This window comes from Carassius gibelio, chromosome B10 (genome assembly GCF_023724105.1).
Source record: "Carassius gibelio isolate Cgi1373 ecotype wild population from Czech Republic chromosome B10, carGib1.2-hapl.c, whole genome shotgun sequence".
In the NCBI taxonomy this organism is placed as follows: domain Eukaryota; kingdom Metazoa; phylum Chordata; class Actinopteri; order Cypriniformes; family Cyprinidae; genus Carassius; species Carassius gibelio.
In genome coordinates, this window is record NC_068405.1 from 13499447 (window position 1) to 13525812 (window position 26366).

Below are 26366 nucleotides of genomic sequence, written 5' to 3' on the forward strand. Positions count from 1 at the left end.
AGAGATGCTCTCAATACAAATCTGTGAGTTATTTGTTAAACTGTGCACAGTTTTAGTGGACAAAAAAACAGATGTGGGTCTGAACATTTGCATAGGACATACCTGTCTGAGTGGCAAACTAATTTTCTTCCAAGGTTTGCTCAAGAAGTATTAAAGATCACAGTATCCATTTAGATTCTGGTTCTTTTTCTGGAAGTTTTTTTTAATGGTGTTTTCATCTATAAGGCTATAAATGGCTTCAGTCCCCAAAAAATATGGGGATTTCCCAGAGTAATGCATTTGACCAATTTGTTGATAACCTGGTTGGTCACTTTGCATAATAATTGTATTGTTTCTAAAGGAGGAATGTCAGACCTCTGAATGAGTGGACTATGGAACCCAGCTGCATTATTCATGAACTTGAAGATGATCCTGACCTGGACACTAGCTGTTGAGCAGAAAGTTTCCAAATAGTGTGAAATATTTCCCTTGAAAAGTGTGCTTTGCAATTGTTCCTTACATAAATGCCACTTGTGTTTTATTTTATCTACTGCAATGACATTTGTGCTTTTTAAGGGTGGCTTAAGTAGCTATATACATTTTGGGGCTGGTGTGTATGTGTATTTGTGTGTGTGTTATTAGTTTTGCGGTGAAGTGAAGGCATATGTTTGCTCCTACTGGAATAGAAAGGGAGTTATTCCTCCCATTAAACAGACTCCTACTCCCCCTAATTAAGACAGGAAGAGCAGACAGCAGGCCAAATTGCACACTAAACAAAAGCATCCAGACACACAGACTAAGTTTATAAGCATCCAGCCACAGTTGGCTCCTGGTTATTAAGACAGAACTTTGGAGGGTTATTTTGGCAGAAGACTTATACCCAGCAGAGAAACCGCAAGGTTGTGGCCTTTGTGATGCAAAAAAGTCTTGATCTTAATGTTTTGTTGTCTAAATGTGCCTCTTGTGACTGTCACTAACATAATGCAAAAAGTAACTTTTTGTATGCACAAGCAAAATGTTGTATAATGTATGAAATTAGCATATTCAGTGGTGCTTGCCAAGGCAAACGCTTTTATTATTGCTTCGATTTGGACTACAGTGCATAATTTGTCTTAAATTGTACCTCAGATTATTATTATTATTATTTTGCTATGACATTTCAAACTGGACATAATGTTTTTGCCTGATAGAGGATAAGATTCTCTGAAAAAATATCATAAAATCCAGCATAAGTGAAGAGTGAAGTCTTTTGAAATACGATGTGGCATAAACTAAAGCACTTTACTATGGTTGACAATCTTCTGCTGTGATAATGCACTGAAAGAAAACCTGTATTCATTTCTTTCTTGTAAACAACCCCTTTAAATCATTAGCATAAAAAAGTCAGAAGGGTAAGAGTTAAGAGAGAGAAATTTATGTGACAGTTTTTTTAAATGGATAAAATGTAATTTTTAGATATATACAGTATGTATCTGAATAGGGTTTCCAGATACACTTGACTGATCATAATATCCTACAAAGCCAATTAGATGTGTGGAGGAAGTTGGAAGCGTACAATTAATTACCTGTTGTTTGGTAAGGTAATTCAAAAGTAACAGGTAGCCTTGAATGAGGATAATTACATCTGAAAATGTAATTTCTCATCAAGTCACACTTCATTTATTAATACATACTTTTAATGCTCCTCGCCTATTATGCACTGAAAATGCACATCATTCTCAAAAATCTTGTTGTACTGTTAGAACACTATATGCCCGTGTTTTTTATTCTCTGGCCATAATCCAGACTGAGCCACCGCTAGCCTCATCTGTTAGTCTCGGTTCTACAGAGGCTGCATACAAGTCACATTATCTTTAACAGTGAAGGAAAGAGCTTCTTTCTTTGACTTCAAATTGACACTGAACTCAAAGACCATCTAATCTCCACCTTGCAGCTTGTTACACATGAAAGAGATGGAGAGCTAAAAAGAAGTCCATTTCTTATTTATGGGTTCATTTGGAGGGCTTTTCATGCAAACTATTTAAATCCCATTGCTGCTCACCAGGATCTTTGGCCTCACGCTTTAGTATACCAAAGAGAAACTTGACTTCAAACATCACTGCACGTCAAATCAGATTATGGGCTTAGTGAAATCTTAAAAGGGAAGTGTGTGTGTGTCTCTGTGTATGTGTGTCATGCATGCTCTTTGTGTGGTTACTTGAGTGTGGACTGCCTAATCAAAAATGAAAATAGTATGCTTACACTAATTGATAAATCGGACCCGGGCCTGTTCAGAAGGTCTCACTGGGAAGCCGCATAGTTGGGTCCCGATGCTTCTGATCAAGCTCTTTTGTTGTCTTAATAGACTCTTGTGACTCACACAAACAAAAGCAAAATGTGCATTTTATATGCATCAGCATTTTGTAAAGTGGCAAAATTAGCATTTTTGTGGCGCTTGCTAAGGTAAACACTACCGCTCATACTTACAGGACTTTGACTTCCACTTCTTAGACTGTTTGTGCTATAAACATGAATAATACCTGAATATGTTTGAATTCTTAAGGAAATGCTAATACTTTTCACCTAAACAGCCAAAAAGAGTAAAGTTTTGCTATCTGTCTGTCTGCATGTTGTTGTTGTTGTTGTACAATTCTATTCTATTGTTTTATTTTTGATTCAGTGCATAAGGCCTACAAGTTCTAAAGTTTGGGGAAATAATTTATTTATACTCATTTACATTGTTACAAAATTTCCTATTCCTATTTTTTTTTTTTTTTTTTTTTTTTACTCATCAAATAATATTAAAATAAAAATTGTAATACGGTTTCCACTAAAATATTAAGCAGCCATTATCAAAAATTATACTAGTAATAAAAAGAAATGTTTCTTTAACTGCAAATCAATATAATTATAATTTCTAGAAGAATTGTGAGACTTAAGACTGTAATATTGTCTGGTGGAAATTCAGGAATAAATTACATTATTTATATATATATATATATATATATATATATATATATATATTATTTTTTTTTATTATTATTATTATTATTATTATTATTATTTATACACAATATTGCTGTTTTTACTTTATTTTTGTGTAAGAAAGAGAGAGACTTTTTTTCAACCCCAAACTTTTAATTGGTAGTGTAAGAACATTCAAACTTAATGGATTTTAAACTTTTCCAAAACTTTCAAGGTATTGTCAAACCAGCATTCAATGTTTGTACTGACAGTCTTTGCTTTTAGTAAAAATTGAGCAATATGAATTTGTATTGCAATACTTCATCCTGTTTGTCACCTCAACTGAAACTGGAATTTAAAAGACATTCTCAATTCAATTCTTCAACCTACTTGGCAACCACATTGCAATACACATAAAAATAGTCAGAACACCTGGCAATGTCCCACAAAAACTTACTGCTGCACGGTTGAGTTTTGCATGGGTGTTTTCTTCAGAAAGTATACAATTCTACTTTTGCTTCTGTAACTTTTCAATCTATAGATTGTAGCATCTGCTACCGGCTGTCAGAAAAAAGATAATGGAGCCGTTAACTTGCACCTGGACAGCAGCAGTTCTTCTGGCCTGGATGAAATCCATCTCCTCTATATCCTGCCAAGTCATAGCTCCCATATTGATCTAAACTGTGAAAGATACAGTTCGAGCACTGTTACCTGTCAATCAACCGGTGTTATGAAGTGAGCTTTATATATCTTTCAAAAAGACTCATGCATACAACTGCAGGATTTTGCACAGGCAGTGAATCTATGGAGCATCACAGTTCACTCGAGCTAAACCTTCACTCAGGAGAACCATGTTGCCGCAAAACAGCAGATGTGTTGGGCTCAAACTGCTCTTTTCAGTGCTGTCCCATAACTTTCAGAAGTACGGTGTCAGTGCAAGCATTGAATAATTTAAGATTATCTTAATATATATGCAGGTGGAGAGCAGTGGACGTCCCTTATCACTGTGTCTGTATTCGGTGCATGGGGCGGCAGGATAAGGCGCATGACGGAGGCGACAGGGGCCGTAAGAGAGACAAAGTGTCTCGTCATCTTCACTCTCTTCGTTTAATTATGGAGTCTGAGCTGTCACGGTTCTTTGTGCAAGTGTCCGCCACTGCTTGCCTATGCTCTGTCTCTCTCCGGTTGACACATGATATGACTCTATCAGAATTATTTGCTGCAGAAGGTCCCTGTGCACATTAAGTAAAGTTCAAGTGGATGCTAAGGGGTTTGATCGCTCTGATACTCTCCCTCTTTCTCTCTTTTTATTTCTTCTTCCTGCCATGGATCATTCACTGTCTCAGTGTCCTTTTCTGCTGCTGCTCTTTCTCATTTCTTGTTAATCAGTGAATGTCTATGAAAGGATTGCGGAGTAGAAATTTAGCTAGATGCTTTAACTGAGAAAGAAATGCTGTTTGGATCAAGAAGAGAAGAAAGCTGTGGCTCTTAATCAAAAAGAAAATATTTATATTGTTGAAAATACAATTATTTTAACCCTTCTGTAACCCTTATTTTTAATCATATTCTTATTCTTAGTATTATTATTATTATTAGTAGTAGTACTTTATATAATTGTCATTCTATCATATTATTATATAATTATTTAATTTGTGTGGGTGTGTAATGTGTAGTAGCATTTACGTAGCTTATTTATTTATTTATTTATATGTAATTTGTAGTCATATTTACATAGCTTAAAGTATTAAATGCAATTATTTATTTATTTGTTTACTTACCAATATTACTTGTTCCTTACTATAAATTCATGTATTGTCATAAACTCCTACAAGACATCTTTCAACAAGACTACAGTTTCTATCACTTATATGAAAGAAAGAAAGAAAGAAAGAAAGAAAGAAAGAAAGAAAGAAAGAAAGAGAACCTTGCTTGGAGATCTTTAGATAAGGCTGATTTTCTGCCTGTTGATGGCCAAGCATATATTGTAATGCTGGTAAAATTAAAAATAAATCTTATTTAGTTAAAAAACAGTGCAGCGTAAGAAAATCTCATGAGAAAAGGACCCGTAGGGGATGAAAGTTATAAAATTTTCATAACACACAAAATTACCTTAAAATGCTCCGGGGTGGGTTTTCTTGTTGGTGAAAAAAGCTTTCACCAGCGTTTGCAATCTTTATTTTTCAAACTTTTCTTTCTCCAGGTAACGAGTTTGGCCATCCGGAATGGCTTGACTTTCCCAGGAAAGGAAACAACGAGAGCTACTATTATGCCCGTCGCCAGTTCAACCTTGTGGACACTGAGCATTTGCGATACCGACAACTCTACGCTTTCGACCGTGACATGAATCTTACAGAAGACAAATACGGCTGGCTAGCTGCCGGTCAGGTGAGATGCACATACACACATTTTCTAAATGTGCATGTCTCATTCTGGCTTTAACCTACAGAAGAAATCCAGTGTAAATCTCCTTGCTGAATCTCTCCTTGCCATCTGTTAAACTGTGGGGAGCTATTTATCTGCCATAATAAATGGGATGTGAAATGCATGGCCCATATGATAATGAAATTGCATAATACAGCCAACCAGGCATGACTCTCCATAGCAGGAAGTCTATTTCACACACACACACCTTGCACTGAAGACAGCAGAAAGAAGATTACAACTGCATTAAACTGTATAAAACCCTATCAAACCACAGTTTCTGTCCAATATATGTCTCAACAAAATCAGAGACTCATATTGTCTTTAAAGACAGAGATTTAAATGTAATTAACAATCAAAGAGATGGATGTCGCAGTCTGACATTGTCACAAATCTCAATATGAGTTTAAATATATATCATTGTACTCTTCCAAGAGCATATTATCTAAGCTAGTCCATTCAAAAATAGCTTTATACCATTTTGAGAAAGGAGAAAACAAATCTTAAACCAGCAGGCTCAATTGTTTTAGTTGGTTTAAGCTGATCTCGCAACCTGTCCAAAAAGTTTTATTAGATATTAGAATTCATCTAATAATATAAATCATTATATAATCATTATAAAGTATAATTGTTTTAGTTAAAATGTATTTATTTAAATCATTTATATATTTATATTATTTTATGTTGTTTTTCTTATTCTTATGTGTAATAGTAGAAGGATTGATTGATTGAAAGATGAATATGAGACAAAACTACAGAATGTCACATTTTATTATTGTGTGATACAACACAAAGATGTTTTACCATAAGAAACTCAGCACTTTTCCCTATCTGATGCGAGCAAAACTGTTGGAAAAGTTGCCACACAGGTCTTTCTAAGTGTTCAGCTGTGTCCTGTTGAATTAATTCTACAGATATTAAAAGCAGGGAATGTGTCATATCAGTTATTTCCATTGCTTCTGCATTCTAAGTCTTGCATTCGATGATGACACACGCAAACCAAGATGAAGACGAGGAAGCCGATTCTGAAAGAAAAACAAGCAATTTGGATGCTAAAAGAAAAGCGGAAGTCAATTAGAACTATAAGTGACTATATAACTATACTGAACATGAATTTCACCAGCTGAAGAGAAGACTAAAGACAGAAGCTCCCCAAAACAAGCAACAGTTGGAATTGGCTGCATTAAAGGCTGGAGAAAAGCATTTCAAAGCATAAGACCAAGAGTCTGGTGATGTCTATGGGTTGCAGACTCACTGCTCTGATTTGCATGAAAGGGATCTGAAACTAAATATCAGCTTTTAATCTTTTACATCTGCCTTAAAATCAACTGCTCCAATACTTCTGCTCACATCGAATAGTGGGATGAACTCTATAACAATCTGTAGTTTTGTCGCATATTCATCTTTTAATCATATTGACTCCACGGCAGAGAAAGCAATTTGGTCTTTACTGTTCCAGTACTTATGGAGGGCACTGTATATACATCAATGATTTTTTTTTTTTAGCGAGATTAATCGCATTATGTAAAAATTTAAATAATGAATTCAAAAGTGCACTTTTTCATTTAATAGTACTGCTCTATGAAAAAAAAAATAATAAATTTTTTTGCAAACACTTTAAACAAATAAGGTTCTTATTTATGACATTATTTATTTTACATAGTAGTAGTTAAAATATTAAAATTTTTAAAAAGTTAAAATATTTCTTGTATGTCAACTTTAATTTAATATAAAACTTACTGTCACTGCCAGGGCATTAACGTTTTTATAGAAAATATTTTATAGTTTGTCATAGAAAAACAAGTTATGCTCAAAGTCCAGAGCCTCGATCATAACATTATAACAGGCACCCTCCGAGTAAGAAAACCTGCACTGGGCCAAATGCAGCACAGTGCGGCGCTGGACAATACTTGATGGGGCAAGTGCTGGAGCAGGTTGTGCGAGATAAGGGTGTATCTCACTGGGCAATCTTAACCGTGACCGAGCACGTCTGACCCCCAAAGCCCGGTTCGTTGGACTAGTGTGATCGCGATTCTCGACTGCCTTCAAGTGCTATCGGAAATTTCCTATTCCCCACTTATGAAGTTGTGATAGAGAAATTAAAAACATTTATTAAGCGAAAAAGAGATGATGATGACATTTATAATGTTACAAAATATGCTGTTCTTCTGACCTTTCTTTTCATCAAAGAAACCTGGAAAAGTTATACGCCATAATAATAAAAAGAAGAAGAAGAAGAAGAAGAAATTTATTATCTATAAATGTATATAAATGTATATGTATAATAATAGCAAATCAGAATATTATGATTTCTGACTGGAGTAATGATGATAAAAATGCAGCTTTTATTGTTCCCAATAAACTGTCTAACTGCACTCGCAAGTGAATCTCAAGTTGAGTGGCCACTTTTGAAGCCAGATTGGTTGCTGTCCAGGAGGTTGTTCTGTACAAGAAACATAGAGAGTTGGTTGAACTAAAGCATTCTCATCCCAAGGCATCATATACTAACACTTTTGACATTTCGTCAACCCTCTAGCGTCAATATTAGACGCAGATTATGGGTTAGGGTTAGGGTTAGACCGCTAGGGGCCTTCTGGCCCATATTTATCTGCATCTAATATTGACCCTAGAGGGTGCCATGTGCATAGGATGCTGACGAAATGTCAGAAGTGTCAGTATATGACGCATTGGGATGAGAATGGCCTGGTTGAACAAACTCGCTCAATTGTCTTTGCAATGATCGGTAGAAGGGATACCGGTCTGTAGTTTCCTAAATGTGCTGGATTTAGAGATGGTTTCTTAAGCAGTGGGCTTACCTTCATGTTTGACAATCATATACTTAATTTGCATCTTGCTTTTGTTTCTAACAGGCAGCAGTCACGACTTTGAATCAAACTGACAAGGTGATCGTGTTTGAACGCTCAAACCTGCTGTTCATATTCAACTTTCATCCCTGCAACAGCTACATCGACTACAGGGTGGCAGTGGAGCATGCTGGGAAGTATCCTTTCACCAGAGGTCTCCAGAAGACTAGCACATTATAGTAATGGAGAGCGTTTCTATATGTGTGGGAGTGATGTGCATATGAGCTGTGAAATTTACAGCAAGGATGTGGGAGAGAGGCTAGGTCATTTATTATAAATGCATTATCCACATATAATACACGCATGATGAGACTGAGTGTGTGTTTACAATGTTTTGCAATTTAAAGACCTCCGTGTGTGTCCTTCAACCCTTCATGACTCTTTAGAGGCCAGCCTGCCATTGGTTGTGACACATTCCCATTGATGTGTAACGACGAGCTTGTACACTAGGGAGGAAGGGGGAGGGAAAAACGATCTGACAAGTCTTGAAAACACATTTAATTGGCTGCAGAGATGCTAGAGTTGACTGTCATCACACAAAACGAGCTGTTCGTGCCTTTGTATGTGTGTGTTTGTGCGTGGGTGTGTGCATGTGATGCTGTGTTGGGGCATTCGGGTTGCACCAATGGGAATTTGTGTTTGTATGGAGACTCCAATTAGGAGGAGAGAACGAGACACCCTACGACGAGAGAAACTACGGCTCATCAAACATCACCCACTCGCATATATTTGCGCACACAAATATCCACACTCACCAAAAGAGAAGGCCTTAGCCCGGTTCAAATCCACAAAGATGAAACAAGTGCCGTTGTTGTTTTTGACTGATTATGCTTTTAGCATATAGTGGAAGACAGCATTACCTTAAGCCAGAAATCAGGTCAATTAAAGGCAGAGGGTTTGTTGAAACTTAGAAGAACTCTAGAAAATGTTTCAGATTCATGTATTTGAACATACAGTGGGGATAAAAAAAATCTGAATTCCAAATATCATTTATTAAATGTACATTTTAAGTGTTAAGGACGTTTTAGAGGAAAGAAGTTTATCAATATAAAAATACTATAAATATATAATACAAATATAATAATAATAATAATAGTAATAAATAATCAACGTTACAGACGGACAAACCAAATACTAAGCCAAATTCTATTTAAAATGTCAATAAGATTTTGTATTATTATTAAAGTAAAATGGGAATAAACCTACAGTATATACTACTGAGCCAACTTCTGTTTATAATGTAAACAAAGATTGTGTATCAGTATTATCATTATGGTCACATTTTATTTTATGGACCAATTCTTGCTATTAACAAACCATTAACTATGATTTTGCCTCAATAAACTCCCAATTTGCTGTTTATTAGTAGTTAGTAAGGTAGTTGTTAAGTTTAGGTTTGGAGTAGCATTAGGAATGTAGAATATGGTCATGCGGAATAAGTGACTTATAAGTACTAATAAAAAACCTATATGTTAATAATAGACATGCTAATAAGCAACTAGGTGAGATAGTGAGAATTGGCCACTAAAATAGTGTTACCATTATTATTATTATTATTAAAGTAAAATGGGAATAACCCTATATACTACTCAGCCAAATTCGGTTTAAAATGTAAACAGTATTTTGGATTATTATTATTATTATTATTATTATTATTATTATTATTATTATTATTATTATTATTATTATTATTATTATTATTATTGTAAAAATACTACTACTTTTACTAATATTAATAATCAAAGCAAATGGGGGACAAACCAAATACTAAGCCAAATACAGTCAAAAATTAACAATATTTTGTATTGTTGTTTTTTATTATTATTATACAAAATATAAATTCATAATAATAATAATAATAATAATAATAATAATAATAATAATAATAATAATAATAACACCAGTAAATATAACAATACTTAAATCAAAAGGGATAGTACAAACTACAGGTGCTGGTCATATAATTAGAATATATAGTTGTCAGTTATAATCATCAAAGTTAAAAGAAATAAACATTTGAAAAATATCAGTCTGTGTGTAATGAATTAATATAATATACCAATATATCAATAAGTTTCACTTTTTGAATGGAATTGGTGAAATATATCAACTTTTTGATGATATTCTGAACAGCACCTGTGAATACTAAGCCAAACAGTATTTTGTATTCTTATTATTATTATATAGAATATTGTTTTACATTTTTAAATAGTATTTGGCTTAGTAGTATACTATACTAATATACTAAATATTATATATTGTGAAATTCATGTTTATTTTGAAGTTCATCTTTTCACTCAGATTATTATGTTGCTGACAATATAAAACATAATGAAAATGCAGCACAAATGGATTTTCACTTATGGTCTCAGACTTATGGACCCCACTTAACTGCATAAATCTGCATAATTAGTTTAATTCAACACTTCATTCATTTTCAAGTATCTTGTTTTTGTCTTGTCATGAGTCTGTGCTTGTGCGTGAGTTGCTGAAAGCATCAGAATCTTGTTTGTGAGCCCATCGAAATGGATGTGCCTATGCTTCAGATCAATAAAACAGCAAATTATGGTGGCAAACAGACTCGGGCAGCCTGCCTCAAATGGGGTGGGATCCATTTATTTTGCCCCCAAGAACGAAGCTCTATGTTGGGGGAGGCTTGAGTTTCTGCTAGGGGTTTTCTGCAGCCTCCATGCTTCAGGGAAATAGAATGAGATCGATAAGGTGCAGTAGAAGTATATCTCCAGACCTTTCCCCCTGCCTCTTTCCACTTTTACATTTCATTCAATGTGTTTTTGCCCTTACAGTAGTTTCCCTCTTTTCAAAGTCAAGGGAAGCGGACAGGGATTCTACTCGTCTGTGATAGTCAACAATTGCAGGCACACTTTGCCAGGCAAGGGTTTGATAAATAAGTAAAAAGACAAACAGTACGTGTGCATTACAAGGTTGCAGCTGATGCTTAGAGATTCTTGGTACTAAAAGCCAAGTGAGAGAGGTAATGACAATATCCTTTGTCAGTTTTGTACATGATGAAATCCTAGATTTCCTATTTCCTAGAAATCCTATTTTTTTTTTTTTTTTTTTTTTTTTTTTTACAAAATGGAAAAGTTTGTAATTGTATCAGTTTCAGTTCGTTCTTTAGTGGGTGCTTATTTTTGTTGTTATTGTTAATTTATGAATTAGCTCATAAAGTTAATTCACACTAATAGACTATAATATAATATTATTACAATTTAAAACAACTGTTTTCTAATTTTGTATATTTTTTATAATATATTTTTATTATTATAACTATTTATTTCTTTAATGGCAAATATTTTTGTTGAAAGAGTTAATGTTTTTCTTTCAGGTTTTTCAAAAATAGAACGTTCAGTAATAACAGCATTTGTTTGAAATAGAAAACCTAACATAATAAATGTATTTAAAGTCACTTTTGATCAACTTAAACTGTATTTGATGTACATTTTTATGGTTTCCATGTTAATATTCACCTTCAAAAACTGTTCAACATTAATAATAATAACAATCAGCATATTAGAATGATTTCTGAAGGATCACTGGAGTAATGATGCTGAAAATTCAGCTTTGACATCACAGGAATTAATTAAAATTTAAAATATATAAAAATTGACAGCAGTTGTTTTACAATGTAATGATATTTTACAATATTACTGTTTTTTTGTTTTTGTTTTTTTCATCTAAAAAAATATTTCAGATTTATGTAATTGAACATACAGTGGAGATACTGAAGATACTAAAGAGATACTAAATACTTAACCAAATTCTATTTAAAATGTAAATATATATATATATATATATATATATATATATATATATATATATATATATATATATATATATATATATATATATATATATATATATATATATATATATATATAATCAGCCTTGCACTCGCCTTCCAGAAAACTTTCAAACTCAATTATAAATGCCCCCACTGTCAAGTAATAAACACCTCTGCAAGGAACAGAGCTACACGCACTGAGCGGCTAGTTTGAACTGTGTCACTAATGCACTCTCCAGCAGCTCCAGACTCGAGCGATCATCCTCTCATTATAGCAAACCCAGAGCAATGGCCCTTGCCCACCTCCAGCTCCGCTCTTACCCCCTAGCCTCCTCTTCAGAGAGCCAGGGCTGCGGGGAGCTGCCGGAGATGAGCTCCACCAGCTGAAGGCCTCCCACCAGGGCCTCTATTTAATCACGGCCCAGGCAGCGAGCCCACTTGGCGGGGAATAAAGACACCCTTCAGCCAGGGCCACTTTGGCTTCCTCCAGCCCCTGCCGCTGCCCTTTCTGTGTCTTGCTCACGAGGGGGGAGCCCTCTTCCCATGCCACCAGCCGTCGGGCTTTGAAGATGAGAGGCGAGGTTGATAGAAGTACGGGACCGGCGGATAGAACGGTAAATATGGCCGTTTGTGCCTCCCTGAACACCTAATCGTTTTGTGTTTGCCAGTGTTATTCTTCTCATTAAAACATCGCCTTTAACCAGAGCCCGTGTGGGCTTTGTAAAAAAAAACTTTTCCTCCATTCCCACCCTGAAGCCATAAACCTAAATGTAGAATTTGAAATGACACTCGTTGATATTCAAGTGGCATTTTGCTTTTTTTACCCTGTCAGTAGATTTGTACGGTTCTCTTTCTCTCGGTGGCCTGTCCCGTGTCTTCCCTCTCAGAGCTGATACTGTAGATGTTGAAGTGTGAATCCCACCAGGACATTGGCTTGATCTGTCTTTGAGAAACACATTTCGCTGTGAGTCACATCCTCATTATATCTCATGCGTAATGCAGCGACACACACACACACCCCTGATATGATATGAAGGTCTGGTATTATTTCATATCTGCCGTGCCTCGTTCCCATAGCTGTGCCGCTGACTGGCTGGAACCGTTACTAATCGCTTAAAGCTGATCATTATGCCAGATTTCTCCTCTGCTGGAGTGTTTTGTTTTGGGGGAGGCAGGGATGGGGTCTTGGAGGACGATCAATCATTTCTCCTCGTGGGAGAATATCGATCCATCCGGTCTCCAGGGCCATGAAGTGCAGAGGGCACGTTCAGCCGATTGGGTAGGTCGATAAGAACGTGGCTGGCTCACCCTGGCTTCTGATAGGTGATCACAGCCACGCTTTTTGATGCTGGACGGGGAGGAATGGTCACAATAACTGGAAGGGTATGTGGGGATGGTGGTTTTCCCGTAGGAGAGATTGAATGAATCGCATAAAATCAACAAAGCCTCTCAGAAAGACCAGAGATAAACTTTGTTGGCTCCACTGGTGACAGCAAAAAGAATGGCAAAATAATGTTTGTTTTCAAAAAAAAAAAAGAAGTATCTTTCATTATTTGGACTGATAGTCTCACCCCAACTCTTTCCACTAGTTAATGCCATGATACTACAAATGTTTTTTTTTTTTTTTCTTAACTTATTGGCTAATATATTTTTACATTTTAAGCATAATTCTAATTATGAAAAAAAAAATAGTTGTTATTTACTTGATATTGTACTGGACACCAAGAAAACATATTGTTATTTAAATAAAATGAAGATATTTAATAATTATTTATTATTAATTAATTAATTAATTAATTTGTATTTATTATGTTTAATTTTGTTCTTTATTATTTAGTTTTTGTTTAGTTGTTTAATTATTTAGATATATTATTATTTTATTTATTTTTATTGGACAACAAGATGAAATTGAGTTACTTAAAATAATGTTTTATTAATATTAATATTATTGTAAAAAAAATTTAAATTAAGAACATTAAGCCTTTTTTAATTCATTCATATTTCTCTTAATACTGTACTTTGCAGTGTTCCTGTTGGGTTCACATACACACTTTGTTTGTGACTTTTTAGTAAACTTTGTTTGGTTATGTGAGTGTGTCCACTCTCAGAGAAACAAATGAAGTCCTCCAGACTTTATCCCTCGAGAAGTCTAGAGAGTGCAGTCAGGTCTACAGTATATCAGACTTAAGGGTTCCCCAGTTAAAACGTGTCCGGGGGCAAGTTATCTTCAGATCGACTGGGGTGCTGAGAGAAAGGACCAACTTCAGCGAAGTTTGAGAGAGCTGTATATCCAGGATGGTGGGACATAGTGTACACTTTGGAAACTTTTCTCTGCATTATTCATGAAGACTAATGCACCAAGTTGAGGTGAAAGGCTACTGATTGTATAATGTAACATATTCTTAGGGCACGCATGAGGGACTTTTAATGACTGCCACTCAAAGCAGTTTACAGGCAGCAAGCCGAAACAATAACATTAATTACTTTGACAAATACTTGCTGTAATCTCTGCTTTTTAGTGCCCTGGGCTCAGTCTCATTCTCTTGCTGTATTTTTGTCTGTATTTTTAACTCCTTATTATAAAGTCAAGACATAAAACACAAAGACAAGACACAAAATAAGATGAGCCCCTTGAGACACAAACATCGGTATTGTTTTTTTCCAGCTCTTATGTTTTAAATATTAATTAATTATATAAAAATTGTATATTGTGTTTTGGGATGCATTTTAGAAATATACAGTTATATTTCAGTTTAGTACTGTATATGAGCATGTTTTCACTTTCTTTAGACTCTTTTCCAGCAAGCTAAGAGACTAAATTCATCCCAGAGCAGTACTCTGACTCTCTTTCAAAGGATGGAACTTCCCTTTGTTCAGTTCAAAGCAGCACTAATGAATCAGCAGTTTCATTTAGAATCGTTTAGCATTGTTTTCTTTTTCTTTTTTTCAATTTTAATAAATAAGCTCTGTTGTGAATAATGAAACGTATTTGACCCCCAAGATCCTCTATTGTATTTACACAGCATTAGAAAGTTTATATCTCTTAATATGGCGAGAACCGTAAAAAAAAAGTATGTTCCGTGACCCTGACATGCTAAGAGATTCAAATATATATATAAGAAAATGTTTCTTAAAGAAAAGTAAATATTTTCTATCTTTTTTTACTATCACCATATTATGATTGTTTAAATTTTTTTTTACTAATAATAAAAATAATGAGAGAACAAATGTTTTGCAAGCAAATTCAAAGTTTCTTAGGGAACACAAGTTTGTGTGAAGGAATGCAAAAGTGTTTTAATATAATTTTTCCACCCATCTCATATATTTTTCCTATCATCATATCACCTTTGGTGATCGGTAATGTTTTAAAACACATCATTCAAATACTATTATAACAAACAGTAGTCAGTACAATGTGTGTAGCAGTAAACTTGTATTCCGTTCTACACATAGCCTTTGATAAACAACAATTGGACTCAAAACAAATGGGAGAGATCGACTGGATTGTCTAATGTTGATTTAATGGTGATTGATTGAAGCTGTAGTTACCATCATAAGATTCAGACATTAATCTCATTCACACAGTGGGCACACAGACATAATTTGTGTAGCCGAAGAATGAAGGTAACTAAATTGTTTATCTACACTGAGAAGAAACAAGCATAATTCTTCTGAAACGAGAGCTTCAAGGGCTGTTAAAGCGATGCGTTATAGTCTGGACATTTTCCTACATTTCAACAGAGGCGATTTAAGGGCAGCATTAAAGTAGGGGGAAAAAAGCTTTTAGAAGTGAAATAAAAAGGGCGAATTGGCTAGAGAGAATGATAACGTGTGTTTGAAATGAGAGAAAACTTTCAAACAGATAAAGACAGAGAGCGAGGAAAGGTCATGCGGGTATAGATTTTAGATTTAGGATATTAGATTTTCGACAGTTCAAGAAGTTTAGGTGAATGACCCACAGCGGTGTTGATTCCCAAAGTGATTCATGTAGTGTGGAGACCAGATTCCTTTCCCAAGAGTCATCCAGCCTTTCTGTAAAAAGTGGAGGAGCCTGGTGGAAACTGTTCGGCTCTGTTCGGAGCTAGTGGGGAGTAGCTCTAAGAGAAATCAGCCACCTTCCAAACAACCTGGGGAAAAGAAGAAAAAGGGAAAAACAGACTTAATGGGAATGGATTTGGAAATGCATGACGGCATGCAATAAACAAGACTGAAATCTAAAAAGAAGAGATTGCTTTCCCACCAGCCTCCCCTAAGATGCAGAAATTCTCTGGAAATCAAGGTTGCGGTTCTGCTTGTGCACATGCCATTGTTGTCTGTTTACTAGATTCAACCCCAATCCCTCTCAAATCCCCAATTTTACACAGAGCCGTGGCGTTTTTATTGCCGATTTTAAAACTATCACGGCAAGTTGGCGGATATAATCTCTCTCCAAAATGATGTGCTTGGCAATTCCTGAACCTGATGGTTTTTTTTTTCCCTCCTTTGTGAGGTTTTGTTTGTTTGATGAAGGAGTAAAGGAATACGCCTCTTGGGAAGCAGGAAGGCGGATCTGGATCAGCTCCATAATTTTTGGAAGTAGAGATTTTCTGGTTTAATGAGAATAGGTTGCCACCTGCCCTTCTTATCCAGCTCACAATTAAAAAACATGTTTGACTTTCTCTAATCCCTACAGCAGCTGGCTGCTTTTACAAGCATCATCAAATGAAACTCACCAGTTGAGAACCACTCATCTAAACATTGGTAATGTAAGTCTGTGAAAGGAGAGAATTAGTACTGTCAAATCGATTAATCGCGAGTAATCACATCCAAAATAAATGTTTGTGTTTGTGTGTGCATTTATATATATACATATGTAAACACAAACTTTTATTTTGGATGCGATTAATCGTGATTAATCGATTTGACAGCCCTAGACAGAATATTTCCATCCAGTCGTAAATTTTTTTTCTTTATTACATAACAAGAGTTATTTTCCACAGTTTAAAGATGTTTAACCTCTTCAGCAGCAGTCAAATGTCAGAAATTATTTTTCAGTTTCACAGGATCACTCAAGCCGTTCAATGACTCACATTTCACAGTATCGATTCTGATAAGATTATTCATGCTAATTGTTAACATTTAGTGACCGAGAAATTCTTTTTCTCTTTCTTTTTTTTTTTGACACTGACCTTCAGGGAACCTTATGACCGTAAAAAGTTGACTTTATGCTAATTGTGAGCCAAAAAGCTGCAAAAATATGTTTAATGCATTACCCTTGCAGGCAATGAAAATATATGCAGAAATATTGTGAAATTATGCAGAAAAAAAATAATATATATATATATATATATATATATATATATATATATATATATATATATATATATATATATATATATATATATATATTGTTAGATACAGCATTATATGTATAATATTAATGTAAGAAAAGCTAATTCATTATTTTTAATAATAATATTTTCCACTTTGTCCTTCAGGATTATTCTGTTCAGATGTATGCATTCATTTTCATCACATGTTTAGCTGAAATTTTTCCGCACCAAAAAATGTCGCACTTACCAGTCTGAAGTGTTAATTAATTTTCATGATGCAGTGTTTTAACTGCATTTTGTGTGACTGGTACATTTGAAACGTTTGATAATAAAGAATCCACCTATAGAAAAACCTAGTATTTTAATTAGGTTTTTTTTTTCTTCCCATAATGCCATAGTTTAGAGTAACTGAGGTCTCCCCGGCTTCTTTCCTTGTCTGGCTGTGAACACACACACATACACACTAACACGCCTCTGATGGGGTAAATTATGTTGTAGCTAATGATTACGTTTGCTAGCGGGGGGGCGTAGAAGATTGCCTGAGGGCCTCCACAGGAAGGCAAGGGTGAGATATGTTCCTTAGACACAAACTCTTGACTAAAGAAGATGGATTAGTCATTATAATTATAAATGTCCCTGTGACATATAGCATATACTTACTGGCAATCATCTGCCTGCCATTTCCCTGTGATGTGAATCAGTATGTGGTGAACATAAATTTGGGCACTAGCAGGGGTCTTGATCCTCTAAACATTGGGAAACTGATGATTCAATTGAAACATGACTGCAGGGTCACAAGCTGGTATTTATCATCAAAACTGCTCCATAACGCACCATGACTAATATGCTTCAGGTGTCATTTTTTTAGCATTCATGTGAATGTTCATAAATCGAATATGCAAGTATTTTCTTAATCTGTAAAAAAAAAATAAAAAAAACAAACAAAAAAATGGATTTAATGCATCAGTGCGGATTTTTATTATTATTATTATTTTTTTTTTTTTATTTAAATATATATACTTTTTTTTTCAAAGTTCATGACTTTTTTTAATATATATATATTTTTGTATTATTCTTTTGACTTCTCACTCAAACAAGTATCATCGATTAGAAGTCTCTCATGACTGCAAATGTGCATGTGTTACACCTCAGAGATGTAGATAGAGATCAATGTCTTGTGTGTCATTTGTCTGGTGGCTTCCCTCTTGTCTTGAGCTGTTGCTCAACACGCAGCCATCCATCCATCACATCTCATGCGTTTATCATTATCCAACCAACCATCTGGCCCTGAGCTACTCCCGACAAGATAGAGGGAAAGAATAAGAGAGAGATAAATGTCACACCAAAGAGCGTTTGACTGGAGTCTCTTTACAGTTCCTTGATCATGTTTTGTATCAGATATAAGATCAAATTGAACTCGGACGAGCTTCAGTACGGGGGTCATGGGAGGCTTGTGCAGGACACAGAGTTTTTCACAGAGCCCATGCCTTTCAATGGCCGAGCCCAGTCATTTCGGGTAAGTTTCATTTCTATTACAACCTTCCACTCCTAAACTGTTGACAAAAATTGGATGTTGTAATAGTGGGTAACACTATGGGCTGGTCCATGACCTCAAGTTTGCCCTTTAACAAAGCAGTCGATCCATAGAAATCACATTATTATATTTCCATCACCATATTTTTTCATCGCCCATTTTTTTTCTTCACCTCTTTGTGAAATTACTTGTATCAGGAATGTATGTAATGCAGAATAAGCATTTCCATTGTTCAAGGAGGAGACTTTATTTAGTTTGTTATAATGAGTGGCGATCTGACATTGGAATTTGTTATCTCAGACCCACGTTCAATTAATTGCTTTTCTATCTAGTCTAGTGGAACCACAAAACTAAATTTAAACAAATGTGTCACTGAACAAACAATTGTGTCCATGAGTGTGTAACACGAAGCAAACATTTACAGCTAGACAAATAATTCAACATGTTTAATGCATTTATCCTCTATCCAAAAGTAACAGATGTAGAAATGAAATTAGAAAAATCATATATCCACTCGTTTGAGAATTGATTGCTTCCCTGAATCACTGTATTGTGAAAAGATTTGTTAACTACACATTGTTTTCATTAATTGACCTTGGTTTGTACAGCATCTATCTTTTCCATGCTGTGCTGCAATATGCAATGAGCCACAGAAATCTTTGCTTATTTCATTTTAGCTTAGATTATTGTCTGTGTAGTACTTCAAGGTTGTGTAAGTATGTGTGTTTGGGATATACTTGCAGCTAAAAAAGGATTCTTTTGGTCTCTTGTGTCCAAAGCTTTGAATTAAAGCACATTTGGGGGCGCTGTAAACAGAACCTTGATTCTGACCCTGGTAAAATGCTACAGTTACCTGTATAAAAACATGTTACCCGAACTAGCTCAAAACAGCAGTGGTTTTAAAGAGGTTAGCACAGGCGTTTTTCATTATGCAATAGTAAGCTTCAGAGAGTATGGCGTTTATTGAAAAATACAGCTTTAAAGTAGAGCAAGAGATTGAATAAATCATGATCTCATTTCGGCCTCATTACAGCTCGTTGAATTTTATGACAATCCACTTTATATAGTCTATGAAGTCTGAACTCTGAAGGTGAGCACTGCTGCCCTTCCCATAAATCAGCTGTAGATTTTTAAGTAATTTTTTGCAGAGCAGCCCCAACTGTTGTTTGAGGTGTATAGGCTCTTCAGGCAGTGTGAAGATTCTTTGGTTATGCAAACCTTCTTTTTGCTGTGTTAAGGTTGGTTTGGAGAGTTCTTTATACAGTTATTGTATATCAAGCTATTCAGTTCCTTGTCTTAATGCCATGTAAAAGGTTCTTTATTTTATGTAAAGTTATTTTATGGAGTGTGAAGTTCTAGAAGTGTGTTGTGCAATTTTACAGTTTCTATCTCTACTGTAAAGATTATTTGCATGCAGTGCAACATTTCTTCATGTAATGTGAAGATTCGTTATGCACTGTTAGTTGATTGTGCTGTGTAATTTTACTTAATTCTGTGTTAAAGGGATAGTTCACCCAATAATATAAATTAACCCATGATTTACTCACCCTCAAGTGAGATGCTAGATGCACATGACTTTCTTCTTTCAGGCAAAATCTAATGTTTTGAGGTGTATGTGTGGCTGTCAGTCAATGCACTAGTGTAGATATTCACTGTATTTCAGAATCTCAGATTCTACATCTTGGAAGTATGACCCAAATAAGAATTTTCACCAGAACGGAACAAGTCAGTAACAAGTCTGCCACGTTTGTTGTCAAAGTTTGAAGGTTAACAACATTAAGTATTGTGTGACTCTGTATATTTAGTTTGTATTAGCATTACCTGTAAACTACTGATGATTGCAGGTGAATATACGTTCGTCACTGATGATTGTCATATGGACCTTTCTGGATTACAATCTGCCATCAGAATAATAAATTTAATTATTCCAGCTGCTGTGAGAAACGGCTATAAATGATCTGCCACCTGCAGCATCCTCAGATGTAATATAGCCTAGACGTTTCACGAGTTCACCCTTACATCTAATCTGAAAGCGAATAGTAGGCGTAATTTGCCGTGCTTTCTGGGGGGAGGGGTCCGGGCCCGGAGCATAGCCTGAACCCAAATAACTCCCCCTATCCCTAATTTGGGATAAATAGATTAGAAGTGAGGAGTTGGGGTGAAGGAGGGATGCCGAAAAACTGTAGTGGGACAGGAGGTAGGAAGACTGGTTGTTCCTTTACGCTTAAAGAAGGTTAGGGAAAACAGTTTGACACCGTGGTATAATAAGCACACTGGTACCCTAAAGAGAGCAGCTTGGAGAGTGGAGTACAACTGGGGGAAAACAAAACTAGTGGTGTATTGTATTGCATGGTGGGAAAGTACTCTATCCTACAGAAAAGCATTAAACCTGCTAGATCTGATTATTTAGTTTTTTCTTTTGGAAGAAAACAATCATAGCCCCAGGTATTTATTCAATACAGTGGCTAAATTAACGAGAAAAAAAAACGATCAACAGGCATTGACATTTCCCAACAGCCAAGCAGCAATGACTTTATGAACTACATTACTTCCAAGATCAATACTATTAGAGATAAAATTGTAACCATGCAGCCATCAGTTACAGAATTGCATCAGATGAGCTATAGATCCCCTGAGGAACAATTCATTCTCTACTATGGGAGAGGAAGAATTGTATAAACTTGTTAAATCATCTAAACCAAAAATATTTTTTAGACCGTATTCCAACTAAGCTCTAAAGCAGCTATGTCTCAAGTTGACCATTGACACTCTTAATTGAGACTGTAGATAAAGTATCAATGGCCCATTTGAGAGATAGGTGGTGGCAATGCACTTATAAGTCTGTTATCGACCATAAAGCAAGAAGAAGAAGAAGACAGTTCACACACCTGCATTGAGAAGGCTATCTGAGTTGTTGTGGACCAAGGAGGATAGAAGTAATGAGGGTAAGGGCAGTGATGAAGAATAGGTTGTTGTGGAAGTCTGGCATTTGGGTACATTATTGTATGCCAGTTTGAAAGATGTTGTCCATACAAGAACCAGAGGTCAGGAAAGATGTCAATATCTATTGGCATTAGTACTCTGACAGGCAGTGATGTTCCAATGATGATTGCACAAATCAACATATACTTACATGTGGGATGTGTTGGGTACACTGAAAAAGAAGTCTTGTTGACTTTCACTTGTGCTATGATAAATCATTTGAAATTCCAAGATGAAACACAATCTTAAAGTTGTTTTGATGCTTTTGAAACACAAAGTTATGCTTTTCAGGCAGTAAAAATGCATCCACATTTGATTCAGGTTTTAGACATGTTCACATGTGAGTTCTAAATCAAATATAGCAGCACAAGAAGAAATTCATAAAGATTTTTTATGTTTTTTAGATTTAAAAAAAAGAATTTACCCTAATGGGACAAAGTCATTTATAAATGACGGAAGCTTAAAAAAAAAGGTCAAAGGCTAGATGTAGAAAACAAATTTTGGAAAATAATTTTCTCTTAAATATATGTAAAATATAAAGTCAGTTATTTTTCCAGGCTGTGAATTCACAATTAGTCCCAAGATGTGTATGGTGTCCTTAGAGTGAACAGTGCTAGCCTGGATACAGCAGGAGACTCCAAACACAGCTCTGTAGATGGAGATGAACCCTTGGGGATGTTTTAGGCTGAACTTCAAACTGTTCCCCCATACCTGATTTATTTTCAGAGTTTTCAATCTGTCTCTATCTTTCCCTCTTTTCTCCCTTTACTCCACTGCTAGTAACTGCCCATTCAGTCATTTCCCCAGGCTGTTTTCTGATTGAGCACTCCAGCCAAGGAATAAGGTAGGCCTGTAACGAACAGTTGAAAGAGCCGTCTCCAATCAGTTAGCCTGTGAAAGCCTGGGTAACTTTCTGTTCATAACATAAGCTTTTTGTTTAGCTCTCCCTCTCACTCTCTCTGGACAGGTCCATAAACACACCCCCTTGTTTCATATTGCTATTGATCTTTGACTGCCCCTTATTTATAGACTGATAAATGTATCATTTGTTGTCTCTGCTATAGAAAGGAAACTCAGCCTATTAGTTTCACAACGTCTTCCTCATTTTTATCCTTTACGGTCCGCCTCACCTTCCTTTTCATGGTCGGCTGGCTAGGCAGCTTATTAAGGGTATATAGATGAATAAAAAAGATGGATGAATAGGTGGAAAGCAAAACAAACATTTTCAATGTAACCGCACATTCTTGGCCATATTAGATATTGAAAGCTTGTATAGATGGATGAATGGATGAAACGTGGTTCATCCAATGCAGGAGCAACTGTAGCCTGGAATAATACTTCATAGCTCTCAAAATGCAACAAATCTACCTACATATTTTTGTATAAATCTGTCTTTATATGTCTACAATTTAATATAAACCCATAATGCAATTTATTTATGAATTTATTTATTTATGTCATCATTTATTCACCCTATGTTCTATTTTAATGCTTTACTTTTTTGTGAAACAATCAAAATGTTTTTTTTTTGTTTTTGTTTTTTTCAGGCAGACAGGCAGAGTGGGTGCAGAATAAATGTCATCAGTCTATCATATTTGGTGGCTTTATAAATAATTTGAGTGTTACAGTTGCCCCGGTATCCTCTAGAGACCTTTATACTTGTGAAAAAATTTCTGTTGCCAAGAAACCTTGCCATTTTTTTAAACCAATGAAATTAAATATGTTCTCAGTTTTTAATTCCTCTTTTGTTGCTTTAAACTGCAGAACCAAACTCATCGTTTCTTTCAGTTCACATTATTTAACTAAGTGCAAGCTATCTATCCCATGCAAACCTAGCTAGCAGCATTTTTCTCTCTCATCTAATGCTTACATTTTAAAGACCTGATATAAAAACATAAACACCATACAAACAAGTTTACACCACACACACACGCTTTAGAGGAATGTCTGATTGTGACAGAAAATGAATTATTAATAGGAGACACAGGTGCCGGATGCAGCTTCCATTTTTGGGAGACTCACAACATGTTTTATTTAAAGGACTGTTGCTTCAAAGTCAGTTTAAAGTTTGTCTTTTCTCTGCATTTCTCTTTAATGGGACCCATCACCTCGATCACCGTTTCCCCCTTCTCTCGGACTTATCTCACTCGTGTTGTTTTGCTCATTCTATTCTCTTTCTCAGAAACAAGCCAACATTGCACTCTGAATTTGTACTTCTTTGCTCACAGCTATCGCAGTTTAAAAGGATGAGCTGTGCTGGACAGCTAGGGTGTTTGTTCAATATTGCAGGTTTCACATGGTACCCTCAGCACTCGGACATAAATAAACATCATGCTGGTTTCCATCAGGCCCGCTTGTAGGAAGCATCACCCATTACCCTGAACAGCCCCTTCCACAGTCGTTCTGCATGAATTACTCACTTTATCCCTCGTAGTTTTCATTTTGGTAGAAGAAGAAGTACTTTATACACAGTAGTGCTCGCTGCAAAAAGCTCCAATTTGTCGGATCAGGAAAAAGGTTTTTGCTCCCCTCCAATTTCGGCTCGATAGCAGGTGAGCTTGTTTCATTTCAAAGTAGTTTCTGAGAATTTTAGGACCCGTTCAGTGCTGAATCAGCCATTGTGTTAACCTCCCACTCACAATGGTCTTTGTGCATTGTGTGTTTCCAAAGTGAAGAAAGCTGTGGCTAAATAGTCTCTTTACCAGTTTTTCATCACTTTAAAGGAGGTCTGAAAGAGCACAGGCCATACTTTACAGTTGCTCTTCTTTTCTTCTCTCCCTCTTTCCGTCTTTGTCTCTCTGAAGAACGGGAAATAAAAGGTTTCTTAATGAGCATCAGGATTGAATAATTACAGCCCTTAGATGTTTTCTTGATGAGATCCTTGCAGCTCATGATGGGCCACGCAGCTCTTCTGACGATTCCTGAAGAAAAGAACAGAGGAAAGATACAGAAGTGTGAAGCTCTGTGATCAAAGGAACCAAAAAGCTCCCTTTCATTTCACTCTCTGTCTAAAGCAATATGAATCTTCCATGTTCACACACTTTACAGATAAGGAAGCAGACTGGGATGGAGGCCGGGAAGAACAGTGGGAGTTTTCATACTAATTTAGAACCTTTCCTCTGACCCACATTCATCAGGTCCGAGTGACCAGGTTGAGTGAGTGACAGGTCTTGGAAGGACACCTTGCTATTGAACACTCTACAGGGCATCGCAGTTTTATGGGTCTGGTGACTTAGTAACCTCTCATTCCAAATGAGGAAATGGCCTTTATTAACAGGAAGATTGACTCTGGGGTAAGATAAATCGAGCGGTAAGCAGAACAAGGAAAAGGCAAAGAGAAAAACAAGATCCTTAGAGGATAGACCGGGACACTCAAGGGGAGAGACAACTCTCCTTATTCTGTCTGCCTTATATGCTTATAAAATGTTGATCAAAGTGTTTAAATATATTAACTACCCAAAAGCATTGCACACCTTTTAAAAGACAGGCACTGCAAGCCACAAACCCTCACTGTGGGTGTTACGAGCATCGAACGTGAAGCGAATATCTGATGCTTTGCAGTTATTTTACAGCTTTGTTCCTCTTCTATTCAAAAGCACGAATTGGGAAAAAAATCTTGCAAGAGTCTCTGAAGTTCTGGTTTTGCATGAAGAGCAAGTTCATATTTGCACACAGGTACACCCTGGAGCATTTTGGGGTAAGGCGCTGCTGTAATCAAAAGAAGTCTAGGGACCTTTGAACCTGCAGCCCTCAAGCACTGTGTCCACATCTCTTGGAGTCTTGCCTGGGATACAAACCACCTACACTTAAGCTTAGGGTATTAGCTTAGAGTTTTTGGGGGTGTCTGTGCAAAACATGCATTGCTGAGTAGATGCTACAGTTTTTAGGGTGTTGCTACGACACGGTAACACTTTATAATAACGTTCTGTAATAAGTCATTTATAAATTATTAGTTAATGATGAACTAATCATTGACAAAACATGACTATACATTTATAAATGATTGGTAAGTAATAAGTTAACATTTTAGTAATGTTTTATTAATTCACTTATAAGTCAGTTATAAGTTATTAGTTAATGATGAACAAATCATTTACAAAACATGACTATATGTTAATAAATGAGTGGTAAGCTAATGATTTACAAATGTGTTGTAAGTTATCTTAAAATCATGAAATCAATCAAATTGATCATTAGTAGATGGTTTATAAGTTATTAGTTGATAACATTATTTATCACTTATAAATAACTGAAGAATTTATGTCAAAATTGTTTTGTATGATTATCTCAATAAACAATTGTTAATCATGAACAAATGATGAACAAACCATTAGTAAATGATCAGTATATGATTTATTGGCAAATTTGTTAGCTGGTCTGTGTTCAAAAGCACAAACATGCAGGTATGCCAAAACACTATTTTTAAGAGTAACTCATTTGTTTTGAAGTGGATAAACATTTATAAATACCTCAGTCAGGTGATTCCAGTGGCTAGTGTTAAATCCTTTCACTCATCAGCACAGACTTGT

At 35.6% G+C, this 26366-nt stretch overlaps 1 protein-coding gene across 1 annotated transcript in view; it reads left to right on the plus strand.

Annotated features, from left to right (window-relative positions):
• The window catches only part of gbe1a (glucan (1,4-alpha-), branching enzyme 1a), a 138113-nt gene that overhangs the window by 99693 nt on the left and 12054 nt on the right, over positions 1–26366 (plus strand). Inside the window, exons 13-15 of the mRNA XM_052566505.1 lie at positions 5123–5307; positions 8214–8344; positions 18720–18837. Coding sequence (XP_052422465.1) covers positions 5123–5307; positions 8214–8344; positions 18720–18837 — 434 coding nt within the window. The remainder of the gene's footprint in view (positions 1–5122; positions 5308–8213; positions 8345–18719; positions 18838–26366) is intronic.